General features: G+C 45.9%; 1 protein-coding gene across 1 annotated transcript in view; it reads left to right on the forward strand.

Moving 5' to 3' along the window:
• LOC130565183 (immunoglobulin superfamily member 11-like) overlaps nt 1-18,319 on the forward strand; it is a gene marked incomplete at its 3' end in the record, with an annotated part of 195,667 nt that overhangs the window by 53,839 nt on the left and 123,509 nt on the right. Inside the window, exon 2 of the mRNA XM_057351769.1 lies at nt 2,769-2,995. Within this exon, the coding sequence (XP_057207752.1) occupies nt 2,947-2,995 (49 nt within the window). The remainder of the gene's footprint in view (nt 1-2,768; nt 2,996-18,319) is intronic.

The following is an 18,319-nucleotide window of genomic DNA, read 5'->3' on the forward strand; positions in this document are numbered from 1 at the left end:
TCTGGAAACATTTTATCTCAAACAGAAGGGAATGGAGAAACCTGCTGTGGTAGTATTTTAAAGGTGTGATGAACTGGGCTTGTTTATTGTTTTATACTGTTGTATGAGGTCTACTTATGACGTTTGCGTGGTTTTTACATTAAAGGCGGGGTGTCCGATTTCTCTTAGCCGTTGTTGTTGTTCAAATCACCAAAACAAACACACCCCTATCCCCAACTTTCGCTTTCATCAGCGCTCAGCTCGGCTAATGTCCGTCCTGTGCACTGTGCACCTTACTGCTGATTGGCTACAATGTTGTTTTGGTACTCGGCCCGACTCAGTTGTCTAAAGCATAATTCGGAAATCAGTTACCCTGCCTTTATAAAACATAAAAATCAATAAGTAATAGGCTATTCTATACCCGGCTTTTGAGGCCAGCTCTACAAATGCTCGGTTTTAATAGGCGTGCCGCATTGAAGACACTTGGAAGTAAACGCCCACCGCTTTGATTGGATAGCAGTTTGCGTAGTTGGAGCCTTCTGTGAATTTGGTTAGAGACGTAACGTTAGGTTACACATTAGCACCATTCACAGTTTTCGCACGGCATTAGTATTATCTGGAGACCTCCTGTGATTTATAAATTACCTCCCCACATCAGTATTTCATGTGGTGCATTCGCACAGGATGATTTTACTCAAATTTACTGACTTATTTCCCGGATGTGATGGCAAAGCTTTACGTATAGTTTGTATAGCCTATGCTTGTATTGCGTTTAATGATATATGACCGTAACTGTCAGCATTTGAGACCCGTGATCGCGAACCGGACAGAAGATCACCGCGATCGCGGGTCTCAAATGTTAAGAGAGTTTTCATGATAAATAAACAATCGGGAGACTCCCGGTAACTTATGGATATCACCCAGCACCCGAAATAATACCAAAACAGCTTCCATTATTCGCAAACGGTGGATAAAACCTTGAAAAATTATATATGAGCCCGCCAAATCACAGACATCCCGATTCGTACGGGCTTAAGATCACAGACAACCTCTGCAATTAATACAAATGACTAGAGGTCCCCAGGTAATACTAATCTTGTGCGAATAGTGCTCAGGGCACATCAAGCGATCTCTAACAAAGCAATAGTGACGCATAGTATAAATGCGTTCGCTGGGCCAGGTGTCAATAACAGTTGTAATCTCAGTAACAAGGGCGTTTTCAGTTCCGACACTTACATGATGTTTGCGTGAATGCGATTCCCTCTTATATTACAAAAGCTTGTGTTAAAATTGTGGTTTTATTTCATGGCACCTTTAAAGAACAGTCTGATGAGATGCTCAGTTTGACACACGCGTGCACTTTCCTCCCTTCAATCTCTGTCCTAAACACACTTTCACAGGTGACATGGTCCATCTGCGTGCACTTGAAGCGTGGCTTGATAAAGGTTGTAACTGGACTGTAATGTTTTTGGCGACAGAAGCGATGATAGATGTTAAGACGGACACAGTCATTTGCTCAGTGGAGTAACACACAACATCACCTGAATCCTAACGAAGCTCCCGCCTCTCATTCTCACTTCATGTTCCTTCTGCTGGCTGTCATTTGGTTTTATATTTAACTGTGATTAAAATATACGTGCGTATAGCTCGCTTACGTCTAAATTAAGCTTGCATGTGCTGCTCTGAAAGGTATTTTGAATGATTAATGATCTTTGTGGTTTAATCTAGGTTAGCTCTCAGGGGATTTAAGCGAAATCAATATTCATAGGTGAAAAACCTGTATAAGGAGCTCGCAATTTTTATTACTCATTAACACGAAGAGATTTATAGGTGAGTACATTATGTTCAAATGTGTTTGGAATTGTCTTCTGTCATAAGAACTTGGGGCCAAAAGTGTTTTATTGTGCACTCATAGAGACGGACATATTAAAAGATTAAATGACCAGACAAATTCTACACGCTTTACCTCAGTAACAGAGCTGGCATTTCAACACATTTAGTGGAAGAAATGAAGTGTGTCTGACTGAGAATCAGGCTTTTCTGCAATGATATCAGTAACCGAGTGTTAATGTCACATCATGCCCGTGTATCCCCTTCTGCCCCCTGGTTATCTGATGTTCTCTGTGAGCATCGCGGCACGCTCAGGTCTGCTGAGAGAAAGTTGCACAAATCTAAAGATCCTACTGACCTCTGTCTCGATCAGTCTCTCCTCTCTTCTTTCTCTGCTGATGTCTCCTCTGCGAAAATTCAGTGCTACCACGCTAAAATCAACAACTCACCTGATTCACGTACTCTCTTTAAAACCTTCTCTGCTCTTCTTTGCCTCCTGTCCACTCACATCCGACTTACCAGCTGATGATTTTGCGTCTTTCTTTGAAAAGAAAACGACCATCGTCAGCAGTCAGTTATCTGTGCCGCCACCTCTTGAACACACCCAAATCCCCGACACATGCTCGCTCCCCTCTTTCTCTCTCCTATCTGAAGATGACGTTTTCAAGGTCATTTCTTCTAACCACCCGACTACCTGCCCACTAGATCCCATCCCCACTCATCTCTTCCAGGCCATCTCTCCATTGATTGTTCCTGCTCTGACCCACATTGTCAACTCGTCTCTCACCACTGGTACATTTCACACAGTCTTCAAAGAGGCCCGTATTACCCCGCTACTAAAGAAACCCACTCTTAACACTGCACTGTTAGATAACTACAGACCGATATCTCTCCTCCCCTTCATTGCCAAAACTCTTGAGCGTGTTGTATTTAATCAGCTCTCCTCCTTTCTCACACAGAACAACCTCCTGGACATCAACCAGTCTGGTTTCAAGAGCGGTCGTTCCACTGAGACTGCGCTGCTGTCGGTCATTGAAGCCCTGAGATTGGCAAGAGCAGCCTCTAAATCATCTATACTCATCCTACTGGATCTATGACACCGTTAACCACCACATTCTCCTGTCGACCCTCAAGGCTATGGGTGTCTCTGGAATGGTGCCACAATGGTTCAAGTTTTACCTCTCAGGTAGGTCATTTAGAGTATCGTGGAGAGGTGAGGTCTCTGACTCCCAACATCTCGATACAGGGGTGATTCAGGGCTCACTGCTTGGACAGTTGCTCTTTTCCGCACTATTTCAATGTGCTACTGGCAGGTCTTCCAGCTTGCACAATCAAACCTCTACAGATGATCCAGAAGAGGCAAGAGTGGTCTTCAATGAACCGAAGAGAGCACACGTCACTCCTCTCTTCATTAAGTTACACTGGCTCCCTATAGACGTCCGCATCAAATTCAAAACTCTGCTCTTAGCCTACAAGACCTCCACTGGTTCGGCACCCCCCATCTTCACTCCCTAATATGGATTTATGTACCCGCCAGATCCCTACGCTCTGCAAATGAACAATATCTTGTAGTATCATCCCAAAAAGGGAAAAATCACTCTCACGTACATGTGTGGAATGATCTGCCCGCTGCTACAAGATCAGCAGATTCTGTAGCCATCTTTAAGAATCGTCTGAAAACACATCTCTTCCGTCAGCACCTGACCAATTAGTTCTGACTTCTTTCTCTTTTCTACTCTTTCTATCCTTAAAAAAAAAAGCTTAGGACTTGTTGTCCTTATTTTGTTCCAATTGCTTCCATTGTTTACCTCATTTGTAAGTCGCTGCGGATAAAAGCGTCTGCTAAATGACTAATGTAAATGTAAATGTATGACAGCGCAACATAAACAAAGAATTACTTGATGCTCTTTTAAAAAGTAAATTACACTACAAAAGCACACTGTAAAAAAATGATTTGTTTTTTGTTGTTTCAACTTAAAAAGTTACCTGGTTCAACTTAAAAATATTAGTTAAATAAATGAATTTGATGCAAACTCGTTGTGTTGACTAATATTTTTAACGCCATCAGAACTTATTTAATTAATTTATTATAAGTCGAAACAAAAAACCAACAAATCATTTTTTACAGTGTAGAAAGTGAATGCATAATTTTAAATATTTTTTTTGTTGTGTGTGTGGAGTGAAAGTGGGAAACTTTCTTAATCAAAATTTGCACATGAAAGACCATTTGTGTTAATATGGCAACAAGATATGTGACCGTCATATTAGAGCCAATGAAAAAGCTCTTTGTGCTTTCATGTGACACTGTGCGCATCCTCCCAGTGCGTCATTTTCCTCTGAATTTACATATGTGTGTTGTTTTGTAATCTCTGAATGTGGCAGATTAACATTAGAACATGAAAATGGAAAGGCTGAGTTGACATATGTGGTGTGGACGGATGCCGCTTTACAGCACTTCACATCTCTGTCTCAAATGATGGGGGATAAAATCTTTTAAAAGCCGTGTATTAGAGTCTCATCACTGCTGATTGGTCTAAACAGCTTGTTCAAGTAACATATCATGTCCATCTATCGCATTGAGAATAAAAAAATTGATAGCGCCCAGTGCAGATTCAGATCGCCGACATGATTTAAGGTCCAGTGTTTGTCCTGTAAGGACCACATGTCTCTCTCACAGTGATGGATGAAACTTTAAACTTTAAATATCCTTTGATTTGTTTTTCAAGCTGAAAGCAATGGTTGCTATAAAACTACATAAACTGTGGCCAATGCTAAGATCACACTAAAGCTAAGGTCTTTTAAAACATTGTATCATATACGTCCATTAACTGTATGTGTCAGTCATAATTTAGTTTTCACCTTCGTCTAACCTTTGACCCCTACAATGGACCTTTCATAAAGGATCACATTGATTTTACACTAAATATCAGTTCTTCTATTATATGGAAAAATCGTGTTTATTTTTCCTCATTGGCTCTCTGTGAATAGGTGGGTAGATATTAACATGGTAAATTATGTATCTGTCACAGTCTTGGTCTGGTCGGGGTATTTCTGCACATGGGTTCTGTTGTTTTTTGTCGAGCACGTGGGTAGCCTGGCGCTGGTCTCGTGCTCGGTGTCTGCGTTTCTCTCCCTGCCCCGTGTCTCCTTAGACTTCCCCGCACTGGTGAATTTCCACTCCACACCCACACGCCTACTGCCTCATTACTCATTAAGCACTCGTTCCCGGTTATTACCCCACACCTGATTATCCTTACATCTCGTTATGTTTCCCCTATATATTTCCCTCTGTGTCTCTCATCCGTTGTCTGACCGTTGCTCTTGTTAGCTAGTTCAGACTGCCCCAGACGCTGCCGCGGCACGTCTGATAAAGTTCTTGTTTTGTCTTAGCCACAGTCTAGTCACGTTTTGATTTCTGCTTACCTTGTCTGTCACCTCGATACATCCCTGTCTCCCGGCAACTCCCGTGGGCGTCCAGATCATCCGCAGCCGTCAGCTACCAGTGGTTCCCCGGAGGATTGGTAATCTTCTCCCTCGCCGGAATCCACTTCCGAATTCTCGACACGGCTTTCGGGCTGAGTGAGGTACCCCGGCTCTCTATCCTGCTCATCTTCGCTGAGTCTCTATCCTCCGTCCTCGACGCCGTGTTCTACTCCCTCCGGGATCCGCACTCCTCACCACCGCGGGCTGGCACGCTCGCGGCTGGGTCGCTACTGCTGTTTCCACGAACAGTGTTCACCTCTTACCATTGCGGGCTGAAACGCTCGCAGTTGGGTCTGTACAGAACTCTACCAGTGTTGTACTAATAAAGTTTGGTTTTCACCGCATCTGGGCCGTCTCTGTGCTTCTTCCATGACAGAACGGTCAGACCAACTTCACGGCCCAGCGGGACCGGATCCACTACGGGCGACTCTCCAGCAACAGGGCGTTCTGCTAGGGCAACAGGCAACAGTCTGTCCGTCGCTGCCCAGGAGGTCGATGCCTTGCAAGGACAGGTAGCCGCGCTGCAACACCAGATGGCGGAACTCCTCCGAGGATCGGCTCAAGCCGGAGAGTCGCAACACCCAACGCCTCGCGGTGCTTTAAGTGAGCCCGAACCACACGCCAACAGCCCGCCTCTTTACGACGGAGATCCCAACTCCTGCAGAGCTTTCCTGTCGCAGTGCGCTCTGGTCTTCGCCCTCCAGCCACGACGGTATGCCACAGAGGAAACCCGCATAGCGTTCGTTCTGACACTTCTTACGGGGAGAGCTCGAGAGTGGGGAATTGCGGTTTGGGAGACCCAAGATCCCTGTTGCCGGTCTTTACGAAATTTCCGCGCCGAGATGGCCAGCCTGTTTGACCGCTCGGTCCGTGGCGACGAGGCAGCCGCCCTCTCTCGGGCGACTCAGGGTCGGGGCAGAGTCACCGACTATGCCATCCGGTTTAAGACCTTGGCGGCCGCATGTGACTGGAACCTGGGGGCACTACGCGCTCGGTTCCTTGAGGGTCTTAACCACAGCGTCACGGATGAGATCGCCGCTCTGGACTCACCACGGGACCTCGAAGACCTCATCAACCTATGTCTCAGGGTAGAGAGCCGGATCTCTGCTTGACGCCGACGCCGCACTTCTCCTCTGGACTGGCGCCGTCGCGAGTCCAACCGTGAGATCGACCGAGAGCCTGATTGGGGAGGGAACGCGGTCCGACAGGCTTCACCAGGACCCGAGCCGATGCAGATCGGCCGCTCATGCCTTACCCCTGCTCAGAAGCAGCAGCGCCTCGTGGACGGTCTCTGTTCTTACTGTGGCAAGACGTGTCATCTCGTGGCACAATGTCCGGCAAAAGCCGACGCCCATCCATAGATCGGAGAGTCCGGGTGGGCGCCATCTCTGAAATCTCTCCCTCGCCACGCACCACTTTCCCATTTCGTCTCACCTACGGCTGTCAGACTTACGCCGGGCAGGCGCTCATTGACTCAGGAGCCGAAGGGAATTTCCTGGATAGAGCCACCGCTCAGGAGTGGGGAATCCCTGCAGTTCCTCTGCATCCTCCTATATCCGCCGTGACCCTTACGGGAGCTGCACTTTTCACCGTCACCCACGCTACTCCTTACACAAGTCTTTTTCTGTTGGGTAATCATTGTGAAAAGATTAAGCTGTACATCCTCGATTCCCCCACAACACCTCTGGTATTAGGACATCCGTGGTTGTCACAGCATAATCCTCACATTGATTGGGTAAACACTTCTATTCTTACGTGGAGCCCTGCTTGTCATGTGTCTTATCTTGGTCCTGCTCCCTCTCCTGTCCCTGTGTCTCCTATGTTGCAGGTTGATGCCGCCGACCTGACCGGGGTCCTGGAGGAATACCTTGATCTCCAAACCGTTTTCAAGTCCCGTGCCACGTCTCTTCCTCCTCACCGCTCCTATGACTGTGCCATAGACTTACTTCCCGGCACTTCTCCGCCCAGGGGTCGGTTATTCTCCCTTTCGGCCCCGGAGAGAGAGGCCATGGAGAATTATATCCGCAGCTCGTTGCATGACGGGCTCATTAGCCCCTCCTCCTTGCCAGCCGGTGTGGTTTTCTTCTTCGTGCAGAAGAAGGACAGCTCCCTACGCCCATGTATTGATTATCGAGGTTTGAATGAGATTACGGTAAAGAATAAATACCCCTTACCCCTAATGTCGTCTGTCTTCGAACTTTTACAGGGAGCTCGGGTCTTTACTAAACTAGACCTCCGCAACGCCTACCACCTAGTTCTCATCCGCGAGGGGGACGAGTGGAAGACAGCATTTAATACACCATCGGGACACTATGAGTATTTAGTCCTTCCGTTTGGACTGACTAATGCCTCTGCCTTCTTCCAGAGCCTCGTTAATGACGTGCTGGGCGACATTATCAACCGTTTTGTCTTTGTGTACCTGGATGACATTCTTATTTTTTCCCCCTCTCTCCAGGAACACACCCAACACGTCAAAGAGGTTCTCCGGCGTCTTCTCGAGAACCAGTTATTTGTCAAGGCGGAGAAGTGCGAGTTCCACTCCGATACCATTTCGTTCCTCGGCCATGTGATCTCACCGCGAGGCATTGGACCGGACGGCGCTAAAGTCAAGGTTGTTGCCGCATGGCCAGTTCCCGACTCTCGTAAGGCTCTGCAGCGGTTTCTGGGGTTCGCCAACTTTTACAGGCGTTTCATCCGGTATTTCGGCCAAGTGGCCGCACCGCTCACCGTATTGACCTCCAAGATCCCGTTCGCCTGGAACTCCTCCGCGCAGGTAGCCTTTGATAAACTCAAGTCCCGATTTATCTCTGCTCCTGTTCTCTGTTTTCCAGATCCGGATCGCCAATTTATTGTCGAGGTCAATGCTTCCGATATCGTAGTAGGAACTATCTTGTCCCAGCGCGCCGGTCATGACGAGAAGGTGCACCCCTGCGCTTTCTTTTCCCATCGCCTCAGCCCCGCCGAACGGAATTATGAAATCGGCAACTGAGAGCTGCTGGCGGTTCGGCTAGCCTTGGGGGAGTGGCGCCACTGGTTGGAGGGAGCGACGCAGCCGTTCTTGGTCTGGACGGACCATAATAACCTGGAGTACGTCCGTTCAGCCAAGAGACTGAACTCCCGCCAGGCCCACTGGGCACTGTTCTTTGGCAGGTTCCACTTCACCCTGTCGTACCGGCCAGGTTCCAAGAACATCAAGCCAGACGCACTCTCCCGTCTGTTCGAGGGACCTGAAGAGAGTCCCATCGACTCTATCCTCCCCCAGGAGAGAGTCGTCGGGGCATTTGTCTGGGAAATCGAGCGGCGGCTAGAGGAGGCCGGTCGCGGGGTGCAAGCGCCAGAAGGGTGTCCGGTGGGTCGGCTGTTCGTTCCCGTTCCGCTGCGTTCAGAGGTCCTCCAGTGGGGTCATTCCTCCAGGCTGGTTGGCCATCCAGGAACTAAGGGGACCCTGACGTCTGTGCGCCATTGGTTTTGGTGGCCATCGGTCTCCATCGATGTCAGGTGATTCGTGTTGGCTTGCCCGGTCTGTGCGCAAAGCAAGACTTCCCGCTGCCTACCCCCAGGTCTGCTACGCCCTCTCCCTATCCCCTCTCGGCCATGGTCACACATTGCTCTGGATTTTGTTACTGGCCTTCCCCCGTCTAGAGGGCACACTGTAGTCCTCACGGTGGTGGACCGATTTTCCAAGGCGGCCCATTTCATCCCTCTTACCAAGCTTCCATCCGCCCGAGAGATGTCCCAACTGATGGTGGACCACGTCTTCCGCCTTCATGGCCTTCCGGTCGACGTCGTGTCCGATAGGGGTCATCAGTTCAACTCTAGGTTCTGGAAAGAATTCTGTCGACAGATCGGGGCCTCAGCGAGTCTGTCGTCAGGTTTCCACCCTCAGACCAATGGGCAATGTGAGCGAGCCAACCAGGAACTCGGACGGAGACTCCGCTGTCTGACATCCAACAATCCCAGTTCCTGGAGCCAACAGTTCTCGTGGGTGGAATATGCTCACAACTCCCTGCCCGCCTCAGCCACAGGTATGTCCCCATTTGAGTGTGCGTCTGGTTACCAACCACCTCTGTTTCCCTCCCAGGAACTCGACGCTGTGGTTCCCTCAGCTCTGGCATTCGTCCGGCGGTGTCGCCGGACATGGACGAGGGCCAGAGAGGTTTTGGCCCAGACCTCCATGAGGACCAAGACAGCGGCCGATCGCCACTGGGTCTCTCCTCCTGCCTATGTGTGTGGTCAACGGGTATGGCTCTCTACCAAGGACCTTCCTCTCCGGGTGCCTTCCCGTAAGCTGGCACCTAGGTTCATTGGGCCATTCCGGATCGCCAAGGTGGTTAACCCAGTGGCCGTACGGCTCAAGCTCCCTCCATCCCTTGGTCGAGTCCACCCTGTGTTTCATGTGTCCAGGGTTAAACCCGTGGTTACCTCCCACCTCAACCCAACCAGTTCTCGACCCACCCCCCCCCTCCCCTCATCTGGTAGACGGTATCCCGGCCTATAGCGTCAGAAGACTGCTGGATGTCCGCCATCGAGGCAGGGGCTTTCAATATCTAGTGGACTGGGAAGGTTATGGCACAGAAGAGAGGTCGTGGATCCCCTCGCGGGATGTGTTAGACCAGTCGATGATCGTGGACTTCCACCGGAGACGAGGTGAGTCCCCTCCCTAAAGCGCCTAGGGGCGCTGGTGGGGGGGGGGTACTGTCATGGTCTTGGTCTGGTCGGGGTATTTCTGCACATGGGTTGTGTTGTTGTTTGTCGAGCACGTGGGTAGCCTGGCGCTGGTCTCGTGCTCTGTGTCTGCGTTTCTCTCCCCAAACTGAGCAGCGGTGAACACTTCCCTTCTGTTTATCATGTGAATCATGTTAGCATGAAACCAGCTGATTTGAGACACATGGAGATCAATACTAGCTCTTTAAGAAGCTGTGTTGTCGTGATTGGTCCTCACGCCTCACTTCCCCAAATCAAACTTCAATTTATTGCTGAGACAGACGGGTTCAAGGGATACATGTGACTGCTAAACGTTCAGAAAGGTGTGGAACCCAACAATACAGGGTGTGCATTTGTCCTTGCAGCACAAGCTTTATTTCTGAAAATGATTTCAGGGATGCTGATTGTAAACTTCATAACCTACAAAAATCTCACAGAGGAAAATATTAATGGTTGCTCAGAGGTTGTATTTGAAGAGTTCATTTGCAAAAAAAACTGATTACTCAGTTTTCATTTTTTTAAATCTTTTTTTATTGTTAATTCCAAGGAAGATCAATCAAACTGGTCGTATTAACTAAGTAATAATAACTCAAAATAGATGCAAATTAGACAGTTGTTGACACAATAAGTTATATGAGTCTCATTAGCATCTGTTTTTATTTTCCTAAATACACATCTGTAACATTAATGTGATTTCTTTTGTTCCTCTTCTGAGCAGAGTCTGAGTTATTGTTGAGATCTGTTGTGCGAGACAGGTGAGATGACTGGCTCTCAGAGCGTAGTCTCTCCATTGAGTCTCATTGCTTTCTAGGGCAAACACTTGTGATTTCCAAACCACTTTCAGAGCAAAGAAAGGCGCAGAAAAAGCCCATGTCACAGTGAAGTCAGAAGCTACTGATTTGTGCTCCATCAGTGTAAGAGTACACGGGGGTATGCGCTAGTGTGCTAACGTAACCGTGGCAACAGACGTTCTTCTGGAGCCGAGCGCTGTTAGCAGCTATTGTTTGCTGTGGTAATGGGCTGGAATTCTTGCTAAAGTGAATCAGGAGCTGAAATTAACTTTAGCGGCAGAGCAAGACGTTCAAACAAGCCGTACTTACCACAATAAAGTGAGACATCAGTAGAAAAGACATTCCTGATCAGCAGCATTAGGAAAAAGAGACTGGAAGTGATTCATTGAGTGAAAATGACAGCATGCAACGACACAAAAAAAGACAGAGTGACAGATAGAGAGAGAGATGTCTCACGGGTGATTCCCACTTTGTTTTCTGCCAAGAAATGAGCGTTTGTTAGCAGGCAGAGCTATAGAGAGCATTCAGCTCCGAAGATAGTGGTACCTGGTACCTTTCAAAGCAGCATCCACCTTAAAATACATTTTGATTGACAGACCCTCAAATAATCTGCTCCAGCAACAGATATATACAGAAATGAAACGACTAACGTGCTTATTAAATATTTTTATTGTATTATTATTATTATTTTAAATAATATGCTTAATAAATATAATTTGATAATGGTTTACATTAAAGTGTTACCGATCAATACAAAGTCAGTTTGTTTTAAGGATAGGGGTGGGGCTTCATTACTGCTTTTTTCTGAGAATTGTACGTTTTCTTATACGATTCACATTGTACAAAATCCTTCTGAAATGATTCTGAAATAAATTTTTATTACATTTTAAACACATCCACAGTGAGTCATGCAACAGGTAGCATTCACATCTGATGGAGGTTGGCTCCAATTCTTCACACTCGCCTGTTTTAAAAACCCACCAGAGTGCAATTTACAGCCCATCTGCAGGTCTGTCAGCTTCGACGGGATGTTCATGTGTTAAATCTGTCTGCTTTACTTTCAGCATTCATTCATTTTTAAACTCTGGTTGAGCCATTGGGCTGTGTGCTCTAGTGCAGGGCTTCCCAAACTTTTCAGCCCGCGAGCCCCAAAATAACAGTGCCAGTGACTCGAGACCCCTACTATCCTCGGAGGTGGGTAAAGTATACTAAACTTTCCATGCAACTGCGCACATGCACTTATTAGGTCTATCCAAACACACGCATAACGACAACACAAAAGAACACAATCTAACATAATATTATTTTATAGTTATTTACTCATTACTTTACTTGTTGTTATACATAAACTATGAACTATTACTACAAATGGTCGAATTTCATCAAACTGATTCGAGTGCTGATGGATGTAGTCTTTATGCAAACTTTTTTTCATACCTGAGGACAATGGCCTTCTGACTGCTGCACTTCTCTGCCCTCCTCTGCTGGCCTCCCTGCCTTGTCTTTGGTCGATATTAACCAATGTTTCATTTCGACAAATACAAATATTCTAAACTTGAAGCCTGAAAAATAATCTGCGTGCACATGGTACTGTTTAACATGGTGCAGTAAATTTACTTGCTGCACCTTACCTAATGCGGTTGCTACTGTTGTTAATGTGACGTAATCACATCAGGGGTCACGATCGAGGGGGAGGAAATTCCAAGGGCTGATGGGTTTTATTTGCATGGTTTTATTTTTAACTTAACTAATATTTTTATATTTTGTTACACTTAGGGGCGGTTTCCCGGACAGGCCTTAAGGCTAGTACGATAGTTACTGAAATGTTAGAGGCGTCTTTAACGAAAACAACTTACACTGGCATATCTTAAAATATATCAGTGCGATTGTTTTGTCTCAAGATGCACACCAGTAATGTTTTTTGTAAAGTATGTTTTTTAACACAACTTTAATATCCTAATTTAGCTAAAGCCTAGTCTTATTTTAAGATAATCCTTGTTCGGGAAACTGCCCCTTATTGATTAAATACGCTATTTCTAATAATTAAAAAAAAGTTTCCCTCACAGCCTTGCAACCCCTACTTTGGGAACCCTTGTTCTAATGTACTGAGGACTTCATACTGCATACTACACACAGAATATACAGTACCTACTGTTTTTATAAGCAGCATGTGAAACGGTATGCATTATGCAGTTTCATGTTTTCATATATTATAGTCGGTGGTGTCCAGATATCTCAGAAATAAAAACTGTTGTTTTGCTTTTTTTTTATTCAGTTTTGTGGCTCTTTTGGCAGTCATATGAAATAAGTAAAAAATGTGTTCAAAATCAAGCAGATATTAATTTCTGTTTATCAGTAAAGTTGGGCACATTGCATTGTGGGATGCTCTGTTGCATACTGCACATTTAGAGAAATATAATTGGGCTTTGCAGACTGAAAATGTACATACTATGCACAGAATAAAATATATTCTAGTATACTGTATTTGGTGTGGATTTGCAGACGTGGCCCCCGCTGCTGAATCGCACATGAAGAACAAGTGGAGATGAGTTGAGTTTACGCTGCTGTCAGAAACATTTCACCTTCTCATTATATTCCTTCATCTGCATGAGGGAAATAAGTGTGAAGCATATATTAAAAACATTCAGAATTCAGCCTGGAGATGTTTCACTGCGGTGTTAAGTGAATTCTGAGGTTTTCCTGCAGTGTTAATGCAGGTCCTGCGGTTATTAAGAAGGGTGCCTTACATACAAAACAAAAGCCAAACGCTGCAGCCTTTTCTTTGATGATGTACTTTTAACATCCACCTCCATGTTTATTTCCGTTTGTCTCATTTTGTTTATTTGTGAATACAGATGACGATGCAAAACATTTTATTTTTCATTTTATATTTTGACTTGACTTCCTTGTTCATGAAAGTAAAGCATATAAATATTATTGCTGCTGTCCTTCTGAAACCTCGTACCTCCAAATTTCGTGATTTGTATTTTTTGCCATAAAATATTATTAGTCACCCTTTATTTTTGTCACTAGGTTTTGCAAATATCTAAATAAAAAGTATTAAAAAGTGCTTGGCAACTTTGACAACACAGTATTTAATCATTTAAAAAGTTCAGTGTTTTTTTCCATTTTTGGAGAAACAGCGAATTTGCAGATACGAGGTTTCGGAAGGACAGTGACGTTATGTAAAATTGTAATGTGTAAACATCATCACAGGTTGTTTGAGGTGTTAATTAACCCGGTGGCTCATCACAGACGCATGTGACCCGACAGCCGTACCAAACACGATCAATAACATCCAGTCGTGTTACATACACCGTTGATTATTCTATGGACAGCTGACAGGAAACACTCGATAGCGTAATCGAGAGGCTCGATCCGACTGTGAGATTCTCACCGCGTCCACAGCTGCCGGAGCTGAATGGAGACTCAGCTGAGACATGTCGCTGATCGTTGGATCATTGGCTGATAATTGCATTATGAATTGGAATAGTTTTAATTAGCTGTACAATGAAGAGCATGGCAGAATAAATCAATATTTGGCTTGTATTGAGGCCGGTGTAGGCAACAGAATGTGTTCTGGAGGATATTGCCTTGTTTTTTACCCTGAGGCTCTTTCATGTGCTTGTGATGTGTTTCCAACAGGAGAGAGAAATCGCAGATCTCTTTAAGATCTCGATCGCTCTTCCTAGACAGCAGTGAGATTAAATAGAGATCAGATGAAGAGGTTTCTCACTCCAGTTTCAGCAGAGATTCATGTCTCATTTACGTATTTTTGTATTTCTTAAATTGATGAAACATACAGTACTGGTGAACTTGTGAGTGTTTTCAGATCAATTCCTTGTGAATGTAAAGACCTGTGGTGATGAGCTGAGGGAAGGTTTGTTTAGACAGTAGATGTAGTAATTGCTCTTAATCACTATCATTTACATCTTGTTAGCGTGAACGCTTATTTTAGGAGTATGAAAACATACTCTTCAGTGTTTAGACAAAACAATTACACGCTAGAGATCAGAAATATCTTTTCTCTGTCTCATCTTATCCTCTGTGTTTTTAAACACGTGTAATGTCATATGTTCTGTGAGTTACTGACTGTTTTCTGAACTCACTGAAGCTTCATGACTATGAGAGAAAAAAGCGAGAGAGAGAGTATAATGATGTCTCTCTCTCTCAATCCGTCACTCACTTACTTTCTGTCTCTCGCTTTAACTCACACATACACACTCACTCACTATTAATAGTTTGACAGCCCTAGTCTCTCTCTCTCTCTCTCTCTCACCCATTCACTTACTCTCTCACTCATTCACTTACTCTCTCACTCATTCGCTCACTCACTCACTCACTCACTCACTCACTCACTCACTCACTCACTCACTCACTCACTCACTCACTCACTCACTCACTCACTCACTCACTCACTCACTCACTCACTCACTCACTCACTCACTCACTCACTCACTCACTCACTCACTCACTCACTCACTCACTCACTCACTCACTCACTCACTCACTCACTCACTCACTCACTCACTCACTCACTCACTCACTCACTCACTCACTCACTCACTCACTCACTCACTCACTCACTCACTCACTCACTCACTCACTCACTCACTCACTCACTCACTCACTCACTCACTCACTCACTCACTCACTCACTCACTCACTCACTCACTCACTCACTCACTCACTCACTCACTCACTCACTCACTCACTCACTCACTCACTCACTCACTCACTCACTCACTCACTCACTCACTCACTCACTCACTCACTCACTCACTCACTCACTCACTCACTCACTCACTCACTCACTCACTCACTCACTCACTCACTCACTCACTCACTCACTCACTCACTCACTCACTCACTCACTCACTCACTCACTCACTCACTCACTCACTCACTCACTCACTCACTCACTCACTCACTCACTCACTCACTCACTCACTCACTCACTCACTCACTCACTCACTCACTCACTCACTCACTCACTCACTCACTCACTCACTCACTCACTCACTCACTCACTCACTCACTCACTCACTCACTCACTCACTCACTCACTCACTCACTCACTCACTCACTCACTCACTCACTCACTCACTCACTCACTCACTCACTCACTCACTCACTCACTCACTCACTCACTCACTCACTCACTCACTCACTCACTCACTCACTCACTCACTCACTCACTCACTCACTCACTCACTCACTCACTCACTCACTCACTCACTCACTCACTCACTCACTCACTCACTCACTCACTCACTCACTCACTCACTCACTCACTCACTCACTCACTCACTCACTCACTCACTCACTCACTCACTCACTCACTCACTCACTCACTCACTCACTCACTCACTCACTCACTCACTCACTCACTCACTCACTCACTCACTCACTCACTCACTCACTCACTCACTCACTCACTCACTCACTCACTCACTCACTCACTCACTCACTCACTCACTCACTCACTCACTCACTCACTCACTCACTCACTCACTCACTCACTCACTCACTCACTCACTCACTCACTCACTCACTCACTCACTCACTCACTCACTCACTCACTCACTCACTCACTCACTCACTCACTCACTCACTCACTCACTCACTCACTCACTCACTCACTCACTCACTCACTCACTCACTCACTCACTCACTCACTCACTCACTCACTCACTCACTCACTCACTCACTCACTCACTCACTCACTCACTCACTCACTCACTCACTCACTCACTCACTCACTCACTCACTCACTCACTCACTCACTCACTCACTCACTCACTCACTCACTCACTCACTCACTCACTCACTCACTCACTCACTCACTCACTCACTCACTCACTCACTCACTCACTCACTCACTCACTCACTCACTCACTCACTCACTCACTCACTCACTCACTCACTCACTCACTCACTCACTCACTCACTCACTCACTCACTCACTCACTCACTCACTCACTCACTCACTCACTCACTCACTCACTCACTCACTCACTCACTCACTCACTCACTCACTCACTCACTCACTCACTCACTCACTCACTCACTCACTCACTCACTCACTCACTCACTCACTCACTCACTCACTCACTCACTCACTCACTCACTCACTCACTCACTCACTCACTCACTCACTCACTCACTCACTCACTCACTCACTCACTCACTCACTCACTCACTCACTCACTCACTCACTCACTCACTCACTCACTCACTCACTCACTCACTCACTCACTCACTCACTCACTCACTCACTCACTCACTCACTCACTCACTCACTCACTCACTCACTCACTCACTCACTCACTCACTCACTCACTCACTCACTCACTCACTCACTCACTCACTCACTCACTCACNTCCGTTGTGACACTTGTCAGCTTTCCCCATGGCAGGTTATTTTTCCCCAGGCAGACGGACACACTGTCATATAAATCAACACCCCTGGTTGTTCCCATCATTGATTCCATCCCAAGAAGTTCCTCTGATATTTCGAAATTTTCTTTTATTCCTCTGACAAAAATCAAAAGTTGAGCAGTGCCCGCGATGTCAGTACTTTCATCCAGTGCGATAGAAAAAAGACTGAAGCCGTCCGCTTTCTTTTTTAGTTCGGAGAGCAGCTCCTCGTCAATAACTTCAACGCGCCTGGTGATTGTTCTCCGCGATAAGCTAATTTTCTCAAACTGACTTTTAGAACCAGGACAAAGTATGGCAGCAGTCTCCACCATACAGTTTTTCACAAATTCCCCATCCGAAAAAGGCTTGCTGTGCTTTGCAATTTTATGTGCCACTACATAACTAGCTTTCGTCACAGATTCTTGAATTGCGCACTGTTTCGTAAATGTATTTTGCTGGGCTTTTAAGTTTGTGGCAAGTCTTAAAGCCTTGTTTGCCTTTTCTGCAGATGACAGGTTCACAGCATAATTCGAATGCTTGCTTGAAAAATGACGACTGAGGTTGTAGTCTTTAAAAACGGCAATACTTTCATGGCATATTAGACATACCGCCTTTTGTCCGATACTGGTGAAGCAGTATTTTGTTGTCCATTCTTCGCTGAACACACGACATTCAGAGTCCACTTTTCTTTTTTTCGCCACACTCATTTTCACTCATTAACGTCCGAGTTATTACCAATGCATTCTAATTCTACGTTAGGCCCTAATTGTACTGCGTGCGTTTGTACTGCCACCTATTGGCGTTCGCTTGTATTGCATCAAATTAGTAATTCAGAACCAAAACATTACTCAAATGCAGTATTTAAAAAAAAACTCCCTCGTGGCTCGCGGGCCGGATGAAAGTTTTCAGCGGGCCGTATATGGCCCGCGGGCCGTAGTTTGCCCCCCTCTGCTGTAGACCTTCGGCAGTATTTGACAGCAGCACCAGATCATCAGAAGACATTTCACCTCAGAGTTGTTTAACGTGAGACCGGCTGTTGCAGATTGTTTCAGTAACACGGCTAACTCATTTATATACAAGTTAAACAGAGTTGGACTCAAGTTGCATCCCTG

Source organism: Triplophysa rosa, linkage group LG14 (assembly GCF_024868665.1).
Source record: "Triplophysa rosa linkage group LG14, Trosa_1v2, whole genome shotgun sequence".
Lineage (NCBI taxonomy): Eukaryota > Metazoa > Chordata > Actinopteri > Cypriniformes > Nemacheilidae > Triplophysa > Triplophysa rosa.